General features: G+C 51.3%; 2 protein-coding genes across 3 annotated transcripts in view; one reads left to right on the top strand and one right to left on the bottom strand.

Annotated features, from left to right (window-relative positions):
* The window catches only part of Fnbp1 (formin binding protein 1), an 85,136-nt gene extending 82,408 nt beyond the window's left edge, over positions 1-2,728 (bottom strand). The window contains exon 1 of the mRNA XM_087183060.1: positions 2,340-2,728. The gene's annotated coding sequence lies outside the window, so the exon portion shown is untranslated. The remainder of the gene's footprint in view (positions 1-2,339) is intronic.
* Positions 2,729-2,842: 114 nt separating this feature from the next.
* The window catches only part of Gpr107 (G protein-coupled receptor 107), a 47,303-nt gene continuing 23,767 nt past the window's right edge, over positions 2,843-26,378 (top strand). The window contains exons 1-9 of one of the 2 annotated variants that reach the window (XM_087183065.1): positions 2,843-3,037; positions 15,037-15,159; positions 15,676-15,726; positions 15,817-15,896; positions 17,224-17,369; positions 19,820-19,857; positions 20,879-20,935; positions 23,128-23,238; positions 23,847-23,980. In XM_087183065.1, the coding sequence (XP_087039191.1) occupies positions 2,897-3,037; positions 15,037-15,159; positions 15,676-15,726; positions 15,817-15,896; positions 17,224-17,369; positions 19,820-19,857; positions 20,879-20,935; positions 23,128-23,238; positions 23,847-23,980 (881 nt within the window). In that variant the 5' untranslated portion in view covers positions 2,843-2,896. The remainder of the gene's footprint in view (positions 3,038-15,036; positions 15,160-15,675; positions 15,727-15,816; positions 15,897-17,223; positions 17,370-19,819; positions 19,858-20,878; positions 20,936-23,127; positions 23,239-23,846; positions 23,981-26,378) is intronic. The other variant, XM_004849114.4, reaches the window with a different exon arrangement.

The following is a 26,378-nucleotide window of genomic DNA, read 5'->3' as shown; positions in this document are numbered from 1 at the left end:
AAAAAAATCTTTCCAAGCTCAAGGACCTGAGTTCGATCCCCAGTACCAAAAAAACAAAACCAAAAACAAAACCAAAAACAAACAAACAAACAAAAAATCTTTCCTCCTGAACACAAGAAAGCAATACAATCAAACAAAGAAAACTGAGAAATGACTTTTGTTTCTGTTTTCATTTTTAGCATAATAAATTACAGAAATCACTGAGCAAATGAAGCTCCTAAATTTTGGGATTTTTTTTTGGTACCGGGGATCGAACTTGGGTCCTTGCGCAGCAGGCAGCGAAACCACTGAGCTAAATCCCTGGTCCATAAAAGTTTTTTTTTTTTTTTTGGTACCGGGGATTGAACTCGGGACCTTGTGCTTTCAAGGCAGGCAGCAGAACCACTGAGCTAAATCCCCAACCCGAAGCTCCTAAATTTGACACCACTCTGATTGAACTCTATGACTTTCCAGGATTGCTCATAGAAAGTGTTTTGTTTTCTTAAAACTTTAATTTGGTCTAGACAGAGTACCTGTGAGTATGTCAGCATGACTAAGCCCATCTATAAATTTATTCTAAACGAAAGAAATAATGTAGTATTTTGGGCACATGATAGTAGTTTTTATATTAGTCATATGGCTTGAGACTCACATTTGACATTCAAAATTTCACCCTCCAGTTTAACTTGTTACTTCATTCTTATATTTGATCTTAACCAAAAGGCCAAGAAGTGATTGTTAGTTCATTCTTTTTTTTTTTTTTGGTACCAGGGATCGAACTTGGGCCCTTGTGATTGTGAGGCAGGCAGTGGAACCACTGAGCTAAATCCAATTCCCGGCCCTTTCTTCTTTTTCTTGTTTTTTTTTTGTTGTTGTTGTTGTTAGTTCATTCTTTACAACAGCTTTCTTGACTCCTAGGACTGCGAAATTTTTTTTTTTTTTTTTTTTTTTGGTACCAGGGATCAAACTCAGGTCCTTGCGTTTGCAAGGCAGGCGGGGGAGGGGGGGAACCACTGAGCTAAATCTCCAGCGCGACTTGACATTTTCTTGTTAGCAAACAAACTGAATAATGGGGTAAAACAACAGTATTTCCAAATAGTTTGAGACTGAATTTTTACTACTTTTTTTATTTAAAAAATTCTTGGGCTGGGGATTTAGCTCAGTGGTTCTGCCTGCCTCACAAGCGCAAGATCCCAAATTCAATCCCTGGTACCAAAAAAAAATTCTCTTTGAGACAGTGTCTCGCTATATGGCCCAAATTGGCCTCAATCTCAGTGATTCTCCTGCCTCAGCCTCCTGGTGCTGAGATTACAGGTGTGCACCACCACACTTGGCTGGATTTCTAATATAAAATGAATATAATGCTGCCTTAAGTCTAAGGGTTACCAGGCAGATAAATACGCAGGATTAAACAAATGCAAAGCATTTTTTTTTTTGCAGTTTAGATGCTTGAGGAGAATACGTGACTTAAATTTCTACACAGTAGTTTATGACATAGTATGAATTTTCGTTTTTCCAAAGCCCTAGTGGTGTATATTTCTGTTACGGCAAAAATAAGTTTATTTCAAAAGGGCAGAGGAATGCTGGGCGTGGTTGTGCACCCACGTAATCCCAGTACTCAGGAGGCTGAGGCAGGAGGATCACTGTGAGATGGAGGCCATCCTGGGCCACACAGAGTTCAAAGCTAGCCTGAACTGCATAGTGAGACCCTGTCTCAGAAAACCAAGAAACCAAACCAAAACAAAAACCCCCAAAACATTAAAGAATCGGATTATGTCATAAAACACACTACTACTTAGCACTGGTATTCCTGGCGGATTTTATTTTCTCTTTTGCTTAAATGATTTCAAAAAGCACTCACTACTTGTTTGACAAGCTAAAAACAAGAACCTAAAAATTAAATAAACCTGGCTAGGCTGGGCATTTAGCTCAGTGGTTCTGCCGGCTGCTTCGCAAGCGCAAGGACCCGAGTTCGATCCCGGGTACTCAAAAATAAATAAATAAAAATAAACCTGGCTAGTCTATTGGCAACTTTCATAAGCATATTCTTCTATAACTCATAAAGAACAGGGAGTAGGAGAGGTCCTACTTCTGAATCCTTCCATGGAGCAAGTTCTAACGAGTAGAAAAATTTCACCCTCCCTCTTAGAATTGGGAGAAAAAAAAAACAAACAAAACCTAGTTTTTTTTTTCCCGTACCGGGGATCGAACTCGGAGAGAGAAAAACTCTTAAGGGTCGGATTCCAGAAGTGGGATGGAACGGAATGGCATGTGCCAATGCCACACACTAGTCAAGTTCCCGTGATTTCCAGCTCAACCTGGAATGAGCTACCTATTTCTCAGAGCCTCGGTTTGCTTACCTGTCAAAGGAAGTGTGACAACATCCACTTCCTATTTATCAGATTGTTCCAAGAATCACCTGCCAAAAAGAGCCTAGTGAATTGCTTCCTAAGGAGACTACCAATCGTATCACTGCGAGTATTTCCCCTGAATTTACAGTGGGAAACATCTAAGACATCTGTCACCGACAGCGCTGGGAGAAATTAGTCCCATGGACCACCAGGCACAGCGTGGCTGCCACGGAGTGTCCCCATCCTGCGGTCGGTCACGGTCCCCCCGCGAGGCAGAAGGGGTCATGACAAACGCAGCAGGGATTCCCCCTCTCTCCCCCAGAATGGCTTCACTTCTTCGCGCTAAACCAGAAGTCTACACAAGGGAGGCCAACTGAAGGGCCCCGAGGTGGCCAGTTTAGGCCCCGCGCTGGCTTCCTAGAGTCTCATGCTCCACCCAAACGACCACAGACAGTTGTGCTAGGAGCCAGCCGCCGCCGCCGCCACTCCCCGGCACATCCGGCGGCCGCCGCCCTTTTACCCGGAAGTGGGCTGGAGAGGAAGCAGCTGGTGATGCGGGAACAAACATGGCGGCCCTGGCGCCTCTGGGCCCTTCGGGCTCCTGCAGTCTGCGTCTGGCCTCGGGCCTCCGGCTACTTCCGATGCTGGGGCTGCTCCCACTGCTGGCCGAGCCCGGCCTGGGCCGCGTCCACCACCTGGCACTCAAAGTAAGGCTGGGCAGGGCCGGGCCGGGGGCAGAGGCCACTCCTCCAGTACTGGGGGCAACTTCGGCCTCGCGGGGTCTCCTGGCGCCAGGGCCGCCCCGTGTGCTCCCCGGCCGCGACGCTATCGGGGAGGGGGCCGGCGGCGCGGCGCGGAGCCCTCGGTCTGTCTTCGTGGGGCTGGGACACGGGCTGACGGTGGGGAGGGGGCTGTACTGCAGCGCAGCCTGGGCAACGCGGGCGGCCACCCTGTGGTCCCTGCCGGCTTCCGTAAGTCGCTCTTGCTGCTCCCCACCTTCAACTTTATCCCAGCTTCCCTGTCCGCGGTTTCCGTTCTTGCATGCCCTTGTACCCAGCGGTTTTAAGGTTTACTGAACCTTAGCCTCGTTTTCCCGGTTCGGTCAAGGGGTCTCGCAGAATTCCCAGGAGAAATTGCTAATCGCACTTGAAATACGTTTCTAAAAACAAAAAAGAGAAATTTGGGGTAGGCCTAGAATCTTGCTTTATACTGTAACAGTTAAAAGTCCTCAAAGGTTTAATACGAACCTTCAAGTGATTCAGCAGGTTGACATATCTGGGGACTAGAAAAGCACATCGTTATGACTCAGTCTTGTACATTACTTTCATAATACGCAGTTGTTTTTTTTTTTAACAAGTTTGTAGGATTGTACAGAGTTTGTCTTGTAAAAACACATTCTGTTAAAAAAAAATTCTGTTAAACACGAAGCATTGTATTTTATGAAGGCAGAGTATTTTGCAGATCTAGATTTAAAAGCCTGGCCAAATGCATACAGCCATACTTGGTGTCAGCCTTTGTTGTTTACAAATAAATTATTCTGTTGAAAATGGGTTTTTTTGGGGGGGCGGGGGGTTTGAGGTAGGGTCTCCCTTTGTAGTTCAGGCTGGCCCCGAATTTACTACATAACCCAGGCTGGCCTTGAGCTTCTGACAATCCTCCTGCCTCAGCCTCTTCGTGCTGGGATTACAGGCATGCACCACCACTCCTGGCAAACGTGTTTCTTAACCACAGGAAGATAGATGAATTTTGGTTCTTTTTGATAATCTGCTAAAAGCTATAGAAATTCTTCCCAGAGAAGTGTACATTGAAATCTAGACAGAACGTTCATTCTTAGGCTTAAAAGCCAGTGAAGTTTATCTATGGATTCCAACTCCCACATGAATTCCAGAAGCCAGGGGTGGTAGTTTATGCCTCTAATCTCAGCCACTTGGGAGGCTCAGGGAGGAGGATCTTGAGTTCAAGGCCAGCCTGGGCAACATAGCTAGACACTCCCTCTCAAAACAAAAATAAACGCAGGCACACACAGACACACATACCCAGTCCTGGTCTTTAAAATTCTGCCATTATATAGTTTATGATCCTGCGTCTTTAAGTAATGAGCTGAATTCATACAGCTTATAAATTAGAGACAAAGCTATCAGTGGGACACACTGGGACCATGTCTTCTGGCTCTGAGTCTAGTACTCTTTCTACATATCTAGAATTAAAATACCACATGGCTGGCATCATTAGATATCTTTTTTCTTTTCTTTTGGCACTGGGGATTGAACTGGAGACCTTGGGCTTGCGAGGCAGGTGGTGGAACCACTGAGCTAAATCCACAGCCCGATATCTTTTCAATGTCTGTAGGTGGAAAATTTTACCGGCCTTGGTGGTAGAAGCAAACTGAATTTGTGTAATTCTAGTGATTCGTTTCTCCCTGTTGTGCTAAATTATGTAGTGGTTCCGTCTTGGTAACATGTCTCATAAATATCATTGTGCTCATTCTATAATCAATATTGGGGTTGTTTTTTTTCTCTAAAATGTTCTGACATATTACCCAAGGAAATGAAAGGCACTGGGAGAAAGCCCGTCATAGCAGCATTAGATTGTTTTGCTTGAGATTGAAATAGACCTCAATCAGGTTAGAGACCCAAACTGAAGATATCACTGAGTATCCAGAATATGCCTTGATTTTTTTTTCCTGTTTTTTTTTTTTTTTTTTGGTACCAGGGATCGAACTCGGGACCTTGCGCTTGCAAGGCAGTCGCCAGATCTTTTTTTCTTTTTTTGGTATGGGAGATCGAACTTGGGACCTTGTGCTTGTGAGGCAGGTGGCGGAACCACTGAGCTAAATCCCCAGGCCTGCATTGATCTTTTAAAAAAATTATCATGGGGGATTTAAAGTACACCAAAGCAAGAATCATAGGTCATCTAACCTCAGTAACCACCTTCTAGCGGCTAATTCAGCCCCATCCCTATACGCATTTCCTTATTCCCATTTTTTATTTTTTTAATTAGAAAGGAGTCCTTTCATTTTTAATTTACTTTTATTACTTTTCAGCATTCTGGTTTTCCCAGATTTCTCACATTTCTTCTTTTTTGACTTTTCTCTGTTATATTTTTGTTTTTTATTTTTTGAGAGAGGGTGTTGCTATGTAGTTTAGACTGACCTTGAACTTACTATGTAGTCCAGGATGGTCTTTTTTAAAAAATTAATTTTATTGGTACATTTTAGATACACATAATGATCACATTCATCATAGGGAATTTGTACCTGTACATAATATTTCTTAATTTTTCTTTTTTCTCCAAGTGACTCCCCTCCCTTCAGCCCCTCTTCCCCTTATGTACAAAAGCTTTGTTTCCTTTTTTTTCTTCTCTTTTCTTTTCCCTTTCTCTTTTCCCCCTCCCCTCCCTTGTTCCCCTTACCATTTGAACATTTTCTTCCTATTTCCCAATCTATTATACATTTTCATCCTTATTTACCCTTTTGGTTTTTCACACCAGAGAAACTGAGATATTTAAACTTGGGTCTGATTTATTTCACTTAAGAGTATGGTCTCAAGGTGCATCGAGTTACCTAGAAATGTCTCGGGTTAGATTTTTTTGTGTGTGTGTGGTACTGAGGATCGAACTCAGGACCTTTCACTTGCAAGGCAGGCACGGGGCCACTGAACTACATCCCCAGCCCTCAGGTTTGTCCTTTATGGCTGAGTAGCATCCAGTAGTACTCAGATTTAGCTATTATAAACTATGCTACTATAAATATGGGTGTGCATATATTGCTGTGGTATGATGCTTTTAATTCTTTTGGGAAGATACCAAGAAGGGGAATAGCTGGGTCAAATGAAACCTCTAATCCTGGTGTTTTGAGAAATCTCCACACTGCTTTCCACAGTGGTTGCACCAGTCTGCATTCCTACCAATAGTGAAGAAGGGTTCCTTTTTCTCTACAGCCTCTCCAGCACCTGTTATTGGTTGATTTCTTGATAATAGCCATTCTTTTTGGAGTGAGATGGAATCTCAGTGTTATTTTAATTTGCATTTCTCAAGATATCAGTGATGTTGAGCATTTTTTTGTATATTTATTTACTGTTTGTCTTCACCTGAGAAATGACTATTCATTTTAGATTCCCAATTTTGGATTGGGTCTTTAAATTTGTTTTTGATTTTTTTTCCTGGTACTGGGGTTGGACTCACAACCTTGTGCTTGGGAGGCAGGTGAGACACCACTGAGCTAAATCCCTGGCCTTTGGAGGGGTCTGTATATATTCTAGGTATTAGTCTCTGTCTGAGAAACAGTTGACAAAAAGTTTTTTTCCCATTGTGTGGGTTGTCACTTCACTCTGTCTGTTGGTGGTTGGTCTGTCTGTCTGTCTTTCTTTCTTTCTCTCCTCCTCAGGGTCTCACTTTGTAGTTCAGGCTGGCCCCGAACTCGCTATATAGCCCAGGCTTGTGGAGATCCTCCTACCATAGCCTCTGGACTGATGGGATTACAGGTGTGCACCACCATGTCCAACTTGGTGGTAGTTTTTCTTTTTTTTTGGTACTGGGGATTGAACTCAGGACCTTATGCTTGTGAGGCAGGTGACAGCACCACTGAGCTAAATCCCCTGCCCTGTGGCTTAGTCCTTAAATGTAGTTTTTTCCACTAACAGGGAGAAAGTTGAGGTCAAGAAAAACTGTCTTAAGCCGGGCATGGTGGTTCATGCCTGTCATCCCAGCACTCGAGAGGCTGAGGCAGGAGGATCACTGTGAATTCGAGGCCAGCTTGGGCTATGTAGTGAGTGCAAGGCCAGCCTGAAGTATATGTAATAGGACCCTGTCTCAAAAGAAAAAAGGAAATACTGTCTAGACTACAGAGTAAGGTTTCTTTTCCCTCATGTCTTTGTTTCAGCGTGAATGATTAAGAGAGTGGATGTAGGTTGGGTTGACGCGTGTCCCCTGAAATTGTTACCTGGGACCTCTGTAACCTTGTTTGGAAACAGGATCTTTATGGATGAGATTAGATTGACCAGATTAGCGCGGCTTAATTACACCGTGACTGGTGTCTATAAGAAGAGGAGAGAACCCAGACACAGTGATGTGCAACTCCCTTACTGGGGAAGCTGAGGCAGGAGGATCACTCAAGCCTAGGAGCTAAGGGCCAATCTGGGCAAGATGAGACCCTGCTCATAAGAGAAAGGGAGGAAGGGAGGGAGGGGATGAGAGGAGAGGAGAGGACAGGGGCACGGCCGAGGGAAGAAGGCTGTGCAGCGATGGAGGCACTGCTTGGAGGGTGCAGCTGCACACCAAGGTGCACCTGGCAGCACCAGAGCAGCTGGCACGGCGGGGGACTGGTCTGCTTCCTGTCATTGGGACACCAGGCTGCAGGTGGGGTGCGTTGTGAAGGAAAAGTTTACTCTGCACTGCGTTCTGAAGGCTCACATCTGGTGCTGCGCTCTCCCTGGCATTGTGCCCGGGTGGCCCAGGGCGCGTGTGGCAGGGGACGGGGAGCACATGCCTGCGTCTCTGGTCTGCCTCCCTCTGTGAAGCCGCCGGTGGTTCCCACACTGGGCCCGCTCTCCCTGATGACCTTGTCTGGTCCTAGCCCCCTCCCAGCCCCCAGCTTTAAACACCTGAGCTGGATTGAGTTTCCATACTCTTTACAGGTTCAAGGCTGGGCCTGTGGCGCACACCTGTGATCCCAGCACTCAGGAGGCTGGGGCAGGAGGCTCTCCATGAGGTTGAGGCCAGCCTGGATTCCATAGTGAGTGCAAGGCCAGCCTGAACTACATGGTGAGACCACAGCCTCCTTAGCGCTGCCCGTTGAGATAGATGTTATCATCCCTGCTTCCTAGATTAGAGAAAAGAGCTCTGGTGAAGGAAAGGAGTCGGAGTTTGAACCCAGATCCGACTCCTTCCATTTCACCACCTGCACTGGGGAGCATCGGATGCTGAAGCCCAAGGTGACTGTCCAGAGCAGAGCCCTGTTCACCAGACCCTGCCTCCTGTGTGGCTCTCTCTCCGTGTATTGCTTTGCTTTCGGCTTTTTGTCCTGTGAATGAACTGACCCACTCTGAGCTGCTGTACAAGTGTGCTGAGCCTGGGATCTGACCATCCAGCTCCTTAGGGTGCGTCTGCTGCTGCTATCAGAACCCGTCTCCCACGCATAGGTGGTGGTCTGGCCTGGCTCTGTCACCAGAGACCGCTCGTGGTGCCTACAGGCGCTTTTTGCTCCTCATCCCGATCTGATTGCTTTAACCAGGGTCACAAGCTCATACACAGATCCAGGTAGGTCCTGTAGCAGAGCTGGCCTGGGGGTAGCAGGAGAGCAGCCTGTGGGCACGTGCGGCTCCTGCCTCAGCAGGCAGCTGCCCTCGTGTCTGAGTGGGGCCCAGAGGTGCTGGATCTTGTGGTTCATTCTGTTTTTTGTTTCTGTTCTTGTTTTTGTTTTTGTGTTTGAGACAGGTTTTGCTGCTTAGCCCATGCTGGCCTCCATCTTAGAACAATCCTCCTGCCTCAGCCTGCTGAATGTTGGGATGACAGATGTGCACTACTGTCTTAGTTACTTTTCTCTCATTGCTGAGACAAAATACCCAACATCCAAAGTTAATGGAGGAAAGGTTTATTTAGCTCACAGTCTGTAGAGGCTTCAGTCCATAGTCGCTGGCTCCAAGGCAGGTGGTACAGCAGATGGGCATCACAGAGGAGAAACAGTTCAGTGCAGGCAGAAGGCAGCAAAGTAAGCAGCAAGCAAGGGACAAGCCGAGCTTCTTTCTGTCCCTTATATTGTATCCAGGTTAGTTGGATAAGGGCGGTGCCAGACCAATCAGTGGACTGATGTAGTAATCACCCACCCTTAATCCCAGCATCACACACACACTCTGGATTCAGCCACCTCTGAAAAAGCCTCACTTATGACTGCATGAGGCTTTGTGGGGGGGATCTGGACCCAAACCGTAACAACTACCATGCACAACTTCTTTCTTTCCTTTTGTTAGGAGAAACTACAAGTTAAAGTTTATGACAGATTAGCTGGGAACTAATTCAGATTTAAAATCCAGGAGGTTGAAGGTACTAGCTCAGAAGTAGAGCACTTACTTTGCACACAGGGCCCTGGGTTCTGTCCCTGGCACAAAAACAGCCAAAAAGCCACAAACAGAATGCTGTGCTGGCTCATGTGGACCTCTGGGCTGCCACAGTATGGTGCACTTGGGAGGCTGCTAAGGAAGTAGGGGGAGGGGTGACCTTCAGCTTGCTCAGGGATGCCTTGCTGTAGTCCTTGTTTTCTAAAGTTCAGTTTACAAGAAACACTAAATGGAGATGTCTTTACTTATCTGTCTTATGTTAACAATTTAATGTGAAGTTGTGGGGAAGTGAAAGGAAAAGCATTTTTTAAGTTCTGAAAATTGGGTAAAATGACAAATGTCAGTGCTATAAGACAGTTGGGGGTTGGTACTGGGGATCGAACTCAGGACCTTGTGCTTGTGAGGCAGGCGGTGTTTGCTGCAGGAAGTGGCAGGGGCGATGGGAGCATGAGTTGAAGTACAGGGGAGCTGTGAGGGGATTCATAGTAATGCTGTCTGTTACTTAATACATCCAGACCCCCACGCCTCTGATCGGCCCTCACAACTACTCCCAGAGCTACTCCAGTGCACAGTTTGGTAGCGAGAGTGACCCTTCCTAAAAGCCAGACTCCATGGTGTCCCTCCCCTGTCCGTGCCTCTGTGGTTCCCTTTCCCCCAGGAGGGACGCGCAGTCTTTAGCGAGTGTTTATCAGTGTCCAGCTTGATGACATTTGGTGGGTTCCCACTGAGCACACGTAGGACAAGAAAAGACATCTGCAGCCCCTCAGAAACTGCCCATGGCCGAAGGTGCTGATGATGTAGTCCACAGAAACGCAGGCAGGGAGGAAGACAGCAGTCTTCTCTTATCTGGCCTGATGATCCAGAGCAAGCCAGCAAACACTGATGACAGAAGAGGAAGCAGGGGACTTAATATGTGACAGAGGTGATGTCACACAGCCAAGGGGTTAGGAGTCCTGCTTTGAGTGGTCAGCGTGACTGCTTTTCCCCCAGAGAGGAGAGGGAGGGAGGGAGGAGAGAGGGAAGGGTCTGCTTCACATGTCCCCCAAAACAGATTCCAGCTGGGTTACAACGACAGCGTGAAAACAGTAAAATGTCTGAATATTCTATAACCTTGGAATCAAGACTATTTTTATTTTTTTATTATTACTATTTTTTTTTGTGGTACCGGGGATCGAACTTGGGTCCTTGCGATTGAGGGGCAGGCAGCAGAACCACTGAGCTAAATCTCTGGCCCTCAAGACTATTTTTAAAAAGACGTTTAAAAGAATGGTACCTGGAGTAAAGATTCACGGGGCTTTGGGAAGCTACAGCAGCAGGAGCAAAAGTTTGGCCACCCTGGGCTCCGTACTGAGACCCTAGATCAACAGTGTCAAAACTGCTAGGCTTTCTCCAACATTTAAGAAGACTTACATGCCAGAAGATACCACACAGGTTAAAAAAAAAAGACTGGGAAGAGTTACAGCATAAAAATTAAAGATTAGTCACCAAAATCCATAAGAACTTAAAAATTCTAGGAGGAGCTGGATGTGGTAGTGTACACCTGTAGTACCAGAATTCTGGGAGGCTGAGGCTGGAGGATCTCGTGTTCGAGCCCAGCCTGGCTAAGTCAGTGACTCAGTGAAACCCAGTCTCAGAATTTTAAAAGGAGGGCTGGGGATTCAGCTCAGTGGGAAGCCCTTAGATTCGATACCCCTTACTGAGTCCTGAGAGTACATAAACAGGGTATGCGTACATACACATGGCGGTTCTCTCAGAGGCATAGTTTGTGGCCAACAAAACAATAAAGTACGAAGAACACAAGTTGTAATTACCTGTCATGAAGCATTTGAAGTAGAACAGTATTTTCTGTATGACAGGGAACTTTTTGCTTTTGGTTGTATTTTTGTTTCTATTTTTGTAGTTTGGAGTCTCACTATGTAGTTGTTCAGGCTGGCCTTTCAATTTAACTTTGTAGCTCAGGATGGCAGTGAACTCACTACAGCCCTCCTACCTCAGCCTCCCGAGTGCTGGGATGATAAGCATGTGCCACCGCGTCCAGCTACTTCTGGTTTTTAGTGACCTAAGACTTTTCTGTTGCAAGAACACTACAAGTGTGGTTTGTGTTGGGTTTTGTTTTGTTTGAGTTAGTTTGGTTTTTTGAGACAGGGTCTTGCCATGTCGTTGAGGCTGGCAACAGTCAGGAGGCTGCGGCAGGAGGATCTCCTGAGTTCATGACCAGTCTCAACTCCTTGAAGCCAGCCTAGGCTACATAGCAAGAATCAGTGCCCTCCCCCAAGAAAAGTCACAACAAAATGATAATATACTATTTATTGGGTTGTAAATAAAGAGTCTGAGGTGAGTAAAGCACGGATTTGGAGTTTAGAGAATCCTGAGTTATAGTGCCAGTTCTGCCAGCTGTCATCCTCATGGCCGTAAGCAAGGTAGGTTTCCCTGTAGGAGTGCCTCGCTGTGGGGTACCAGGGTGAGGGCCCTCAGCCCTGCGTCCCGCGAAGGCCATAGCCTCCTGCTGTGCGGCGCTGAGGGCTGGGAGGGTACTGGCTGCAGGGTGACTCAGTCTGCACTTCCGTGTCTGGCGCTGTCACCCTGGGACCCTGCCACCCTCCGGGCTGATGACTGGGCAGTGCTGGGCGGCTCTGCCTCCCACTTCTGCCTGGCAGGTGCCAGGGCCTTGAGCGTTGGCAGCCTGGCTTCCCCATGGCTGGGCAGCCAGGTCTCCTGGGCCCCACGGGACTGGCTGCAGGAGATCCCCCACGCCAGCCGTCTCTGCGACGGAGGACTTGGCACCTCTTGGGCCTCGTCTCCTGGTGCGGTTTTGTAAATATTAATTTGCATGTGATTGAATAAAGTTGCATGAGTGAGTTTTCTAGGGCTAGAAGTGGAAGCCAGGGCCTCGGCACGTGCTGGGCTGCGTTTGCAGCTGGAACAGGTGATTGGAGCGTGTGTCCTTCCTGCTAGCGCCTGATCTGGAACCTTGTGTGTCTCTGTGACCTGTGTTGAGTACAGTTGGCAGAGGCGCTTCATACGTGCACTCAGGAGACTGAGGCAGGAGGGTCACCCCGAGTTGGAGGCCAGCCTGAACTCCATAGTGAGTTCAAGGGCAGCCTGAATTACACAGTGAAACCCTGTCTCAAAACACCAGAAAAAAAAAAAGTGGAAATATTTGATCAGGCAAGGGTCCTGTAGACATTGCTGGCAAGTGCCATACTTTCTTTTTTTTGAGGTGGCCTCATTGTGCAGTCCAGGCTGGCCTCAAACTCAAGGAGGTCCTCCTGCCTCAGCCTCCCAAGTGCTGGGATTACAGGGGTGCACCACCACACCTGGTGTAAATGGCAATACTTTCTATAAAAATTACATTTGATTTTTTTCTAGTTATAAATTGGTACATGAACACTGTTAGAAATTTAGAAAATACAGAAGAATAAAAGTGACTGCTCACAGTTCCTCTGGCTCTGACCTTTTCATAGTTTAGTGAATTCAAGTCTTTTATAATAAAACAAGTGAATACATCGGCCTTTAACTTTCTTTCTTTCTTTCGTTTTTTTTTTTTTTTTTTTTTTTGGTACCAGGGATCGAACTCGGGTCCTTGCTCTTAAGAGGCAGGCGGTGGAACCACTGAGCTAAATCCCCATCCTAAGTTTCTTTTTTAACAAACTCGAATCTGTTGGCGCCTGGTTTGGACTCTGCTCTTTGCGCTCCCTTCCCCTGCTAGAGGCCTTGGCCGGCCACAGGGATGCTGCCCTTCCCCACGGGCCTCTGCGGCCCGTGAGCACAACCAGTCTCGGAAAGCGCAGGAGAGTAGGGGTTGTGATGCTGAGGTGATTGCGTTAAACATTCACCTGAAACCTGGAGTGAAACCTGGAGTGACGGGTAAGGGTAAGGAGAAACGGCCCGGGAGTGGGCAGTTAGTGCGAGTAGAAACTGCTGGACGATTCCAGTGGAAACATTTTTTCAGGAAAAAAAAATAGAAACAAACCAAAACAAAAAATAACTAGAAAGCGAGTGTTGTGAAAAGTTCCCAGGGGCTTTTGTCCTGCTCCGGAGCAGCTGCACAGTGGATGCTTGGGAAGTTGGAGCGCCCCGCCTGCTGAGCTCCTGGCCCCGCCTTGCAGAGCGCGGGGAGTTCCTGCTGGAGGATCCAGGTCCCGACCTCCGCCCCGGTCTGCAGTTGCTGTCTGCTGCGCGCTCTTCCTCCCGCTCTGTGGCCCTGCTCGGGGCTCCGGGCCCCGCCGTGGAAGGCTCGGCGTGCCTGGCCTCTGCTGTGGTGGCTGCGGCGGCCAGGTGCTGCTCTCCTGAGAGCAGAGAGGGGGTGGCCGAGTCAGTTTCTGGGGGCCCCTGGTCCCCGGCTTCTCTGTCCCAGGGAGGGAGGGCCTCAAGAGCTTCTGGCCGGCCTGGCCTTCCGCTCTGCGGACTTCCGTCAGCTCCTGGCTGTGCTCCCTGCTCGCTGTGGGAGTGGAGCTTTGCCACTCTGCCCTCTCCCCACCACGCGAAGCCAAGGCCCGCTCTGAGGCTTTAAATTCACAGCTCCAGCGCCAGAGAAACGGGATTCTCAGGGGCCAGAGACGGGGAGATAAGTGGTGAAACCCAGCAGTTAAAGGCAGAGCTCCGTGGGGGAGCTGGGTGGGAGTACAGCAGGTTTATTCCTGTTACGGGTCTGACCCACGGCCTTCTTTTAAAAATTCTTTTATTCTTTTCTTTAATTTTTAGATTTTTTTTGAGGCAAGGTCTTGCTATGTAGTTCAGGCTGGTCTTGAACTCATCATGTAGCCCAGGCTCCTCGCACTCATGGTCATCCTTCTGCCTCAGCCTCCCCACTGCTGGGATCACAGGCGTGCACCATCAGGTCCAGTCCACAGCCTTTTTTTTTTTTGGTGCCTGGGATTGAACTCGGGACCTTGAGCTTGGGAGGCAGGCGGCGGCACCACCGAGCTGAATCCCAGGCCCACACAGCCTTTCTTTACTGGTCTTTGGTGTTTGTGTTAGTTTCCTTCTGATATCTGGGAGATTCGACATTTAGAGATAAAAAATTACACTCACACAGACAAGCTCCGGACTCCCTGAAGGCGCTGCAATTTCAGGAGATGGTTCTTGGCCATTTCCCAGAGTACAGGTGTCCCTGTGGACCCCGCACTGCAGTTTCCCCAGCGCTCGGGGTTTCCTCATGTCGGTGGGCGCTGGCCCCTGACTGACTGACTAGTCGCTGGGATCCCTTTCATGAAGCTTTGTTCTCTGAAAACCCCTCTCATCCTATACCATTTTCAGGCACAACGAACCTTTGTAAGGAAATTACAGGTTGGAGAATTCCTGTGCGGGCGGAGGCGCTGTGTGTGGCCAGCTGAGCGCGTCTCCTGCCGCTCCGGCGCCCTCTCCCGGTGCTGCCCCGCGTGCTCTGCTGGACGCCGGTGCGGTGCTGGGGAAGGACTCAGGGCGACCAAGCCCAGCTCGTCCATCGGCTTGGAGTCCCGCGCCGGCTGGCGGGTGTCCGGAGCCTGCAGGGCCCAGGGACGAGCCGCTGTCCGGTCCTGGTTCCTTCCTAGACCATTGGGGGAAGAGGGGGTCGCACGGCTGCGGAAGCACTGGCCGGCAGGAAGCGGTACGTGGTTTTCCAGGCAGGGAAGTGGTCACATCTACCTGACCCCACCACTGCTCATCTCTAGGACGATGTGAGGCACAAGGTTCACCTGAACACCTTCGGCTTCTTCAAGGACGGGTACATGCGGGTGAACGTTACCAGCCTCTCTGTGCAGGACCCCACGGGGGCCGCCGACAAGGACGCTGCCGTGAGTCCCCCACACCCCAGCCGCAGCTTCCTTACCTTAGGGCAAAGCCCCCTTCAGTTGGTTTTCCTCTTTGTGTTTTGGTTGGTTTTGGTTTTTGGAGACAAGGTCTCGCTTTGTAGTCCAGTCTGGCCTTAAACTTGTGGAAGTCGCTCCTCTTGCCTCAGCCTCCCGAGTACTGGGGTTAGGTGTGTGCCTCCAGGCCTGGCTTTTTTTTTTTTTTAAGTTAGTTTACTTTCAACACAAGTTGTAATTCTGTTTTTTTTTTTTGGTACCGGGCATCAAACTCGGGTCCTTGCGCTTGCGCAGCAGGCGGCGAAACCACTGAGCTAAATCCTCGGCCCATAATTCTTGAATAAATCTAGTAATTAGTGATTTTAGTTGAGCAGCTGTTCCCTTATACAAAATGAATGCAAGAAAGACTGGGGGAAGCCAGGCCTCAGCACCCTCTGCTTGCTGAGTAAGAAAGGTAGGCACGGCAGTGTGGATGTTTACCTCTCCCCGTTGCTCCCACCCTAGATTGGGTTCAGCCTGGACCGCACGAAGAATGACGGCTTCTCTTCCTACCTGGTGAGTGCCCGGCCAGCCTGCCGTGGGAGGGACCCTGGGCCCGGCCCCGTATGCACCCGCAGGTGGTGAGCGACCGCCCTCCCTTCTCAGGGAGAAGACGTGAACTACTGCATCCTAAGGAAACAGTCTGTCTCTGTCACTCTCCTAGTCTTAGACATCTCCAGAAGTGAGTAAGTATTCCCTTGTCCCTTCGGTGCTGGCCGAGAGCTGTCCCTGGCATCTGCGTGGGCCACGGCCTCGAGGAGGTGGCCGGGGGGCTGTCCCCTGTCCCCAGGAGCGGCAGGGCGGGGCATGCAGGGCAGGGAGGCCGTGTGGGCTGAGGGAGCAGTGAGAGGCAGCTGGGCACGGCCCGAGGAGCAGGCTCTGTAGGAAGCAGCTCCCTCGGGCACTGTGCTCCCTGCCTCATGGTGATGGGCACTCAGCGAGGCCTGGGCTGCATCCCAGGCCTCGCAGCCTGCAGAGGGGGAGAAGAAAACAGATCCCAGTGAGATCCCCAGCAGCCAAGTCTCTCAACACATTTGCCCTTGGAGGAACCAGGGGACTTGCTGTTTTCAGGTTCAGCACTTCTCCGCCCCCCGTTGGATTGCTGAGGCGTCTTTGAAGGGGCTCAAGGAGCTGGGGGCTGCATTCAGAAGCAGGGGCGGGCAGGCCAGTGAGGGGGCTGCTTTCCAACCAGGAAAGCCGCCTTGCTCCCCACAGCGCCTTGGTTGCCGCTTAAGAAAGTTGAGTCTGCCAGCCGCTTGTGGGGCCCGGATACAGTTGGCAGTAAGCTCGAGTGCCTGGGTGTAGCCTGGCCTGAATCTCAGGACAGTGACCCCGCTGTCAAGGCCCTGGTCAGGGGCAGGGCAGGGAGCAGTGGCTGACGGTGCAGGCGGGAACCGAGCCTTTCTCCTCTGCTCTGCCCTCCTTCCCTGCATCGTCCTCGGCCAGGTGGCCCCAGCTGGTGATGGCCCTGCTTCCTGTTCCCATGTAGCCAGGGGAGCGGGAGCCTTCCCTCTGGAGGGGGCCAAGCCTGACCGTGCCGACTTTGGTCCCAAGTCTGCCCTGGTGTGGGCACTGCCACTGCCCCTCGGCCTGGCAGGCCTGCACAGCGGGTCTGTGCTGAGGGAGGGCGGAGTGGCCATCCGCACCCCCGGTAGCAACGAGATGCTTCTGCTCTGTTGTGCAGTTTGCCAGGCGTTAGGGTATTTGGGCGGCGTGAGTCCAGCAGCCATGCAGCGGCGAGGACCCTGGCTTGGGAGGGAATTCCAGGCCCTTGCCCGCGCCTTCCTGGCAGTGGCGGGTCACAGCCGGCCCAGGCACTGGGTGAGCTCTCCAACCTGCAGCCCTGCCCACACGCAGGTTCCAGCCCTTCGTCGGAGTCAGCCCCTGTAGAGTAGCGATGGTGGGCCCACTCCGCATCCTTAGGACCTCCTGGAGACGATGGTTCCGAGGCTGCTGCGGCCCTCGCTGGGGCCCTGCTTTGAGCTTTCTTCCTCTTCTCTGGCTCCACCGCAGAGTGAAAATCAGGTCTCCGCCGGAAGCTGGTACCCAGCTGCCCAAGATCATCTTTGGCAGTGGTGAGAACGTCCCCGGGCAGAGCCAGGGGCTGGACACGAGCCCTGAGTCCCGGAGCAGCGGCAACCAGACTCAGAAAGCACAAGGTGAGCAGAGGGCACAGCCCAGCTCAGCACCTGCTCGGTGGCTGACCTGTTCTGGGTAAAGCAAACCTGGTCCGCTGTTGTCTGAGTTTCATTTTGGAGGTTGTACAAAAATGCATAATCCTCAAACAAGGATGTGGGAACTACAGAGCAAATGGAAAAAGCAGTCATCTTTCTCATTCCCAGTCGAATTTTAGTAATTTATGTTTCCTTTTCAGCTTGTGTCCTATGTCTAGGAATTGCTTTTTAGAACTCACAGTCATGTGCGTGGCTTTCTGTCTGTGCCTGTTCGCGTCACCTGAACGTGCTTCATGTGCATCGAATGGCCCATCACAAGCTCACTGTGGGCTGTGATTCCTGTCTCGCTGCCTGTGCCCATGCCCGTGCCCTGCGCCAGGTGCTGCACATGTTACTGTCCCGTGGTGCCCACTGGCACCAGTCCTACTGGTCCCACAGGCCACTGCTGTTTGCAGCCGGCAGGAGCTATTCTCGCCTTCTACGCAGCCTTCATCCTGAGGAGGCGCATTCCATTCCCAGGGTGCTATAAACCTTGCAGCATTGTAGTTTCTCTTTTTTTATCTCCTTCCCTCCATTCCTTCTTTCTCTTCTTTGTGTCTTTCTTTCACTGGGAATTGAACCCAGGGCCTTCATGCTAAGCTGTATCCGCATCCCTTTTTTTAATTACTTACTTTGAGACTGGCTATCACTGAGTGTCTGAGTTGGGCTCAAACTTACAATCCTCCTGCCTCAGCCTCCCAGAGTGCTGGGATGACAGGGGTGTGCTACCACACTGGCTTAGAATTCTTCAGACACAGAAACTTTTATATGTGTGAAACTTTCCTTAGAATTGGTTATTTGAATTGGAATTTGTGACTCAAACCATAGAAGTGTTTTTGAGAATGTTAACACATTTTCAGATTCTTTTACAAATGACTTAGGTGAATTTATACTCCTATTGCAAATATGTAGAAATAGTGTACACACTGCTGTGTCCTGCCCAGTACTGGGCATTTAGTTTTTGTAAAAGTTCTATAATGCTGAGCATGGTGGTTCATGCCTGTAGTGCCAGCTGCTCAGGAGGCTGAGGCAGGAGGATTGCTTGAGCCCAGGAGTTTAAGGCCAGTCTTAGCAATATAAGGGGACCCTGTTTCAAAAAGAAGAGAAAAAACCCCCATAGAATGAAAGGTATAAAAGGTATTCTTGTTCTCGTATTGACATTTATTACCAGGGCTACACATTTTCTTTTTTGTGTGTGGCACTGTGGATTAAACCTGGAGCTTTCTCACTGAGCTATGCGCGGCTGCTCATATGCTGAGTAACCATTTATGTTTATCTCCTCTTTCATTACCTGTCAGGGGGGCCGGGGATTTAGCTCAGTGGTTTCGCTGCCTGCTGCGCAAGCGCAAGGACTCAAGTTCGATCCCCAGTACCAAAAAAAATAAATAAAAATAAATAAAATAAAATCATTACCTGTCAGGCCCATCTGAAGATTTATGTGAGTTCCTTAAAGATCATGTACTACTTGTTATATGATTTGTACATTTTCCCCTCTGTTTGTGAAAACTCAGTCCAAGCTGAAAGCACACAGAGGGGCCGATTGTGTGCCGGTGTGGTCAGGTCTGCATGCTGCCCCTTCTCGTCCCGCCCCATGGTGCCCCTGTAGCCGCCCCTGGTTAGGAGAATTCTCCGCGGCCCTCCCCTTTCCCTTCCCCTTCCTTCCTGCAGAGAGCTCCAGCTCCCCTCTTCGCACCAGGAGACTCCTATGTGGAACCAGGCTCAGGCCCGGCCTGTCCCTCGAGGGAGCCCTGCCCATCCCAGCACACTTGCCGTGGGAAGGCGAGACACTGGCCACAGTGCGGCTCCGGGGAAGCGTTTGCCCAGCATGCACCGGGTACTGGCTCAGTCTTAGGCCCCACACACAAAACTACACGTTACACTAGTATTGGCTCTTCATCTTTCCATGTGTGTAAGTAGATCTCACGTATTACCTGCTCTGTGAACATTTCTTTGTTTGCAAGCACGACCACATAGAAGGTAAGGAAGTGGTTCCACACAGTCTGCAGCAGTGTGCCTCAGATATTCACCATTCGGCTCCCAGCTGGTTCTCCCTGTTGCCATTGATTTGATAACATCAAACACTCTTCGATTGGCTGCTTCTGCAGCTCACAAATTGTTGGGGCCCTGAGGAGCTGGCAGCCCGTGAGATTGGATGGTTTTAACATAGTCACCATGGGGCCGTAATTCATATCTCACTCCTAGGTGGCTCTGAGCCACCTGTGGTACAAGTGGGTGCGTCCCCTCGGCGGGCTGGGATAGTCGTGCATTTATCACCGGCGGTTCAGGCTGGCAGGAACGTGTTATGGACTTCACAGGAGACAAGCTGGAGAGCCTCATAAACCGTACTGCAGGGTGCTGGGCTATGAAGTAACAGCTTTTCATTCTTGTGCTTCCAGATGGTGGGAGGTCTGAAAGAAGCACGGTGGACGCAAAGGTAAGAACTCACTGGCCACCCCGTGCTCAGCTTGCCTGGATGCACGTGTGTGCTGTGTGTGTGCCTGTGTGGAAGTGTTCCCACGTGTGCCTGAGTGCGCGCCTGATCCGCAGGGAGCCAGAAGCGGCTGCATTTTCCTGGGGTCGTCAGCTGGCCTGAGGGTGGCCGAGAGCCCCAGGCAGCAGCTGTCACCAGGCCACGCTGGGATCTGCTTGGGGAAGGGGTCTGAGCACTGGCAGTTTGGAGCAAAAGGTGCTAGCCATCTGCGTGGACAGCAGGGAGAGGTCGTAGACACTGCAGGGCCAGACGAGATGTGGGCACGGACACCAGGAAGCTGTCGCCAGCTTTCCGTCCAGAAACGCAGGGGGATGGTGTAAGCCAGGACCCAGCTCTGAGTCGTGCAGTCACCTCAGCAGGGACCAGGAGCGCTCGTGAGGACCCCGCGTGAGGGGTGTCCTGGCTGGCGTGGGCCCTGGCGTGTGGACGAGGGGATCTGTGGGCTGCTGCGGGAAGGAGGGGGTGGGAGGGCCGTTCGGCTTGCAGAGACGTGGGTGAGAGAGTAAGGAGGGGAACCGGAGTTCTAATTCCCAATTTCGACTTCGTGAGGAGGCGTCGAAGTAGCAAGGTTTCCTTTGGGTCTGTTTGTGTCCCCTGCTGTGCACAGGACTGCCTGCCGCTTTGTGGAGGGAGATTCGCAGGGCTTGGTGTCAGTGGCTTCCGTGGTAGGGATGGGTCCTCCCTTCCCAGGCAGCAGGCGCCTGCTGCACAGAGGGTAATGTGGTCATGCGGAGTCGGGCAGGGCGCCCGCCGGGTGGGCATCCTCGGTCCCCGAAGCTGGAGCGGGCAGGGAGCCAGGGCGCAGGCGCTGGAGGAGAGCGGTCTCAGACCCAGCTTGAAAGGACAGGAGGTTTCCTTTCAGAAGCAGTCTTAGGGTTTCAGAAGAATGTGGTTTTAAAGTTTAATTTAATGAGGGTACTTTTCCTCCTCCCCAGAATCACCCTAAAGCAGTGTCATTTTTTAGGCACCGGCAGAGAAATCCTTCTCCATTCGTAACAACGCCGGGGCCGTCTCCTTTCAGGTATGGCTTCTCGGGTGAGGTTGTGTACGCAGACTTTGTGTCTGCCGAGGAGCCCTGAGCCTGCTCCCTCTGTCAGCCCCGCGGATGACAAATGGCTAGCAGGCGTCGTCCCCGCTTCTCAAGTCCCGGGTCCCCAAGCCTGAACACCTTGCTGAGTGTCCACGTTCAGGCCAGGTCTGGTGGCCGATCCATGGCTCCCTGCCCCTCTGGCCCCACCCTGTGCCCCCTCATGTCCCACGCCGTCACTCTCCTGAGAGGCCCTCGGGCTGAGGGCACTGTGGTTTAGAGAGGAGTTCACAGAGCCCTGGCCTGCCGTGAGGTGCTGGCACGGGATCAGGCAGTGGGCGGTCTCGGAGCTGCGGCCTGCCGGGGGGGGGGGGGCGGCTGGGCTGCCAGTGTAGCATCTCAGGAGAGCAGCAGGGCCTGTCCAGGTCTGTGTGCTGTCCCCGAACAACCACCCTGCCTTTCCCCGGGAGGTTCATGGATGGAGGTGACGTAGTGCCTGTCCGGAGCCTGCACCCTGAGGCGCTTCATTGTGTATCCATCTCTGAAAGCCCCCGTGCACACCCACTCCTCGGATTGCCTTCAGCCTAGACTCTTTTGCCCGTTTAACTCTGCTTGTGTTTCGTCACCTTCGGGAGAACTGCCGACAGTGACCAGAGCCTGCCGTGCGCATCTGCCCAGTCCCGGGCGGCATCCCATCTGTCACCGGCCGGTGAAGCCAGTGTGGCCTGGCCCCTGTCGTCTCCCTGACCCCAGCTCCTCTCCTTTCCCTGCCCACTCCATGTCCTCCCTCAGGCTACCTCGCCCTTCCTGCCCTGCATTGGTTGTGTGCCCGGCCTGGGCCTGAGTCTTTCCAGCTGGCTGGTGTGTCCTGGCCCCAGCCCCCTGCAGCCTGCCTGCTTTGTCCCCACTCCAGCCTCCGAAGCATCTCTGAAACCTTTGTCTCAGTTTTAACCTCCCCTGGATCTGTCTTTTAGAACTAAAAGTTACTGTTTAGAGAAGTTTCTTTTTCTCTACCTGAGCGGACTGAAATCTGTGCTCTCACGTGTACAGATGCACATTTGGGGCATAGTTTAACAGATTAATGCTCGCAGCTGAGTCTGAGAACAGAGCACGGTCAGTAATCACCTTGGTAACCGTCTCCGGTGCAGGAGGTGGAACAGCTCTGGCCACTCAGAAACCCTCCCGATGCTGCAAACCCCCTACAGACTCCACGGTGCCGGGGGTGCTGGGGCTCACCTGCCATCCTGGCGCTGGGGAGGCTGGGCCACGAGGGTCCTAAGTGTAAGGCCAGCCCACCCTGCATGGCTAGTTCAAGGTCAGCCTGAACTTCACAGTAAGACCCTGCCTCAGAGCAGAGCAGCCATCATCATTATCTGCTCCTTTTTTTGTTCATTTACTTGTAGTTCTAAACAGTGTCTTTAAGACAGACTCCTTTTTATTGCTAGAACTTTTTGCTGATAGTAAAAAATGTGCTTAGAATTGACCAAGGAGTCATCCTGTGGTCATGTGTAGATTGTTTCAGTTTACATTAAACTTCATTTGAACCCATGAAATGTAAGAAAAACAGAAAAACGTAGAAAATGTAGCTTTTGTTACTGAAATCATAGGTGTAAAATTTGATGAGGGGATACTGGTCTTTTTCAACAACAAGATGAGCCTCCTTTCTTCTTCAAGAGTGTTTTTACCTAAAGAACAAAATAATACACTTGCTTGAAAACTAGATAGCTGCATCTCAGATCATTTTGGCAGATTTCCACCCCAAACCCTCACAGACATGTTGAGCTGCAATAAAGCAAGCATTGGAAAGTGTGAACTGTAGACTCCAGGTGCAGGTGGAAGGTGTTCACTGCACCATTCCACCCACTTCCGCTTGTCTGTGTGCTCGGACATTGTTCTAAAATACTGGGAAGGGACCGTAGGGTAAGGACACATCCATTTAAGGTCCCTTCTGGGAGAATTTGATTCATCTGTTTTCTTCTGTCCATTAATATTCATCAGTTATTTCTAAGTTTTAGAAACGAGCAGAGGTAGAGTTGAGCAGGGTGGTACATGCTTGTAATCCCAGCACTCGGGAGGCTGAGGCAGGCTGAGCTTCATAGTGAGTTCAAGGCCAGTCCAAACTACCAAAAAGAAAAAGAAATTAGCAGCAGCTTTGAGTACCGTTCAATTTTTTTCTTCACTTTCAGTTTTTCTTTAACATCAGCACGGATGACCAAGAAGGACTTTACAGTCTTTATTTTCATAAATGCCCGAGCAATGAGTGGCAGTCGAGTGACAAGTTTTCATTCAGCCTTGATGTAAGTGCCACCTGGGGACTGTGTTTTGGGGATTTTACCAATGTAAAACTCAAGAGGTCTGTTTTTCTATAAGAAGAGTTGTTTTCAGCTGGGCGTGGTGGTGCATGCCTGCCTATAAACCCAACACTGGGTGGGTGAGGGAGGAGGAGCCCAAATTCAAGCCCAGCCCAGGCAGTTTAGAGATTTAGCAGGACCCTGCCTCATAATAAAATGAGCTGGCCATGGAGCTCAGTGCAGAGGATCACCACCAAAAAAGTTTTGTTTTGTGGTGCCAGGGATTGAACCCGGGGCTTTGTGCACACTAGGCAAGCAGCCTACCACTGAGCTGCATTTCCATCCGCCAAGATCAGGTTGCAGAAGCACTTCGTGAAGAGAAAAGTGGGGCCAGAGGCCCCACTGTGGTGGGCGGGATGCCAGGCCAGAGGCCCTGAGTGGAAGGAAATATGAAGCCAGTCAGGCTGTGTTTCTGCTTCCGCCCCAGTGTGGACAGTGTGGAGGTTCTCCGCGGTGCCTGCTCTCCTCAGTGGAAGCGAAGCCGCTGAGATTCCAGCTTGACAGTGAGGGGTGATCTGTTCCCAAAGTGAAGATCTCTCTCGCGTTGGTTTCAGATCAGGATCGTGGAGAAGAACCCCGATAGCTACCTCTCCGCAGGGGAGATCCCTCTGCCCAAGCTCTACATCTCCATGGCCTTCTTCTTCTTCCTCTCTGGGACCATCTGGATCCACACCCTCAGGAGACGGCGGTGAGCTGACCCCCAGGGCCTTTCACGGAGCTTGGGGGTTGGTGCGTCCCACCTTTTGCCTGGTTCTCCACTGGGGAGGGCTGAGCCCAGCAGCCCTGCTGTCCACATCTTCCCTCAGCAGTGGGAGCCCTCAGGGCACCCTGAGGCCTCTGCACCGGGGTGCTGGCCCCTCCCATTGAGCTGGACTTCTGCCTGACGTCCCGCAGAGGACAGTGCGGGAGCAGGGCTTGTGCACAGCGGAGACCCTGGCCCACCATGGGCGCCCGGTCCCTTTCGCGCTGTCTCTTTCTGAGAGGGGTCAGGCGAGAGGTCCCACTGCCCGCTCCCAGGCCGGCTGATGCTCCCTGCCTGGTGACCCCTGGTGCCTGACAGGAGGAGGCCTGGCTCTGGGCCTTTGTTCAAACCCCCGAGGCCAAGAGCTCCTGGAGAAGGCCTGGGGAGCAGCCAAGAGCAGGGAGAGCAGAGCAGTGATGCCCAGGTAGGGAGCAGCAGCAGTGTGGAGTAGCCTGCTTGTTGTGTTAGAAGGCCAGTGAGCAGGTCAGCAAGAGCGTATGAGTTGCCGCTGTAGTGCCTAGCAGTTGAAATTCAGGAAACAATTAATCTCTGTGGCGATGCTGGTGCTGGCAGTGCGGTTGCCTGTACCCATGTGTCATGATGTCCTTTATGCCTGCCAGGTGGACAGTCCACGTGTGCATGAGGTTATCAGGCAGGGTTACACAGGAAGGAGGAATCCCACGCATTCAGGTCATGAAGGATTTTGTGGGGTTTTTTTAGAGAAACTTGCTCTTTTACTAGAAAAGTAGGAACCGCAGGTCTGAGGCTTTGTGACTTCTGGTCTGCCTTGCTTCACCGTAAGCCTTTCTCCTCAGCTCTGAAAGTGGACAGTAGTAATCCCCCTGCCTTCCTCTGAGTGCTTTTTGTTTTCCATTTTTCTTTTCCTTTTTTCTCTTTTTATTTGTGGTACTCGGGGTTGAACCAAGGGCCTTCCCACTGAGCTCCCTCCTCAGTCCCTGCCCCCCTTTTGAGCCAGGGTCTTGCTAGCTTGCCCAGGCTGGGCTTGAATTTGCAGTCCTCCTGCCTCAGCCTCCCAGAGTGTGAGGATTACAGGCTCTTGCTGACACACTGGGCTCCGCTAAGCACTTGAGATCCTCAAATCTGTGTGATTTAAGCTGAGGGAGCCTTGCAAATCAGGGTGCTATGCAGGTAAAACTGCTTACCTGCCAGCTGTTGCTGCTGTTTTCACTTCCTGCACTCGGTGATGGTGAGGCACTCTCACTGGTTCCCCGGTGCAAAATTGTGACAAGAGTTTCAAGTGTCTGGTTACACGAGGCTGCCCCATTCTGCTATGTTTGGTGTTTAGCTCCTTGCTGATGGGTCAGCTCCACACAGAATGGTGCAGTTGAAGCACCCCATGCTTTGCAGGAGCCTCAGAGCAGCTGTTAGGCTGGGGACTTGAGGGGCTTGAGGACACAGGACCCCCTTTGGCCAGGCATATCTCCGAGGTGGGTCCTTAGAGCTGGAAGGACGGAGGGCATCTGTCACATGAATTTATGGAGGCCTCACAGAGCTGGGGCTTCAGCCACCTGACAGGCTCCTTTCCGCCTGTAAGTGTGGTGGCCCCGGGTGTGGGGCAGGGACTCAGGGCCTTGGGTGGTGGGGACAGGAGGGAGGCGGCCGATGACTCTGGAGTCCTCTCTGTGTGGGTTCAGCTCAGCTCAGCTCAGCTCCTCTTCTGGCAGCACGTTGGGGTAGGGTGCCCCGTTTTCAGAAGAGGTCACTGTGGTCCCTCGAGTTGTCAAGGGAGATCAGTCTTCAAGCCCAGGCGGCCCTGGCTTCGTCCCTGCCACTGTGTGGGGTCTCTGCTGGGGCCCACAAGTCAGGGCTGCCCGGATGTGGGGGTGAGCGCGGTTCAGTCTGCACGCTGGGTGACTCTCATGCTGTGCAGTAGTGACAGGCTGCTCGGCCTTCACTTCCTTTTTGACCTGCAAGTCATGGGCACAGGAATAGGACGGTACCAGGGACGTCAGCCTGAAGGGAAGCCAGTCAGTGTGTGTCACCCCAAGGTGTGTTCCCTCCCCTCTGACCCTGCCCTTCATTTCCTGTCCCTCTCGTCCCTGCCGGCTGTGGGTCCCCCTGAGTGCTCAGCAGACAGCCTGGGTGTTTGTGGATTCTCTGGGGTTCGGATTGGTGTCTCGTGTGCTTTAGATTGATGGGGACCATGCAGCCTGTGGTGTGCCCTCCCCATCCAGCCACACTGCGACCCGCGGGGGAGCAGACCGGAAGGGGTGTGCTGGTCACGGCCTGCCTCAGCCATCAGGTTTCTTTCAAGGCCACCAGAGGGTCCCGTTTGCCTGGCTCGTCCGCTGACGCCTGAGTGTCTGCTCGCCCGAGGGGGTGC

This window comes from Heterocephalus glaber, unplaced genomic scaffold, assembly GCF_053883595.1.
Source record: "Heterocephalus glaber isolate CG9 unplaced genomic scaffold, H.glaber_assembly_v1.0 deba00001479, whole genome shotgun sequence".
Taxonomy (NCBI): Eukaryota; Metazoa; Chordata; class Mammalia; order Rodentia; family Bathyergidae; genus Heterocephalus; species Heterocephalus glaber.
This window is presented reverse-complemented; position numbering and strand designations above follow the sequence as displayed.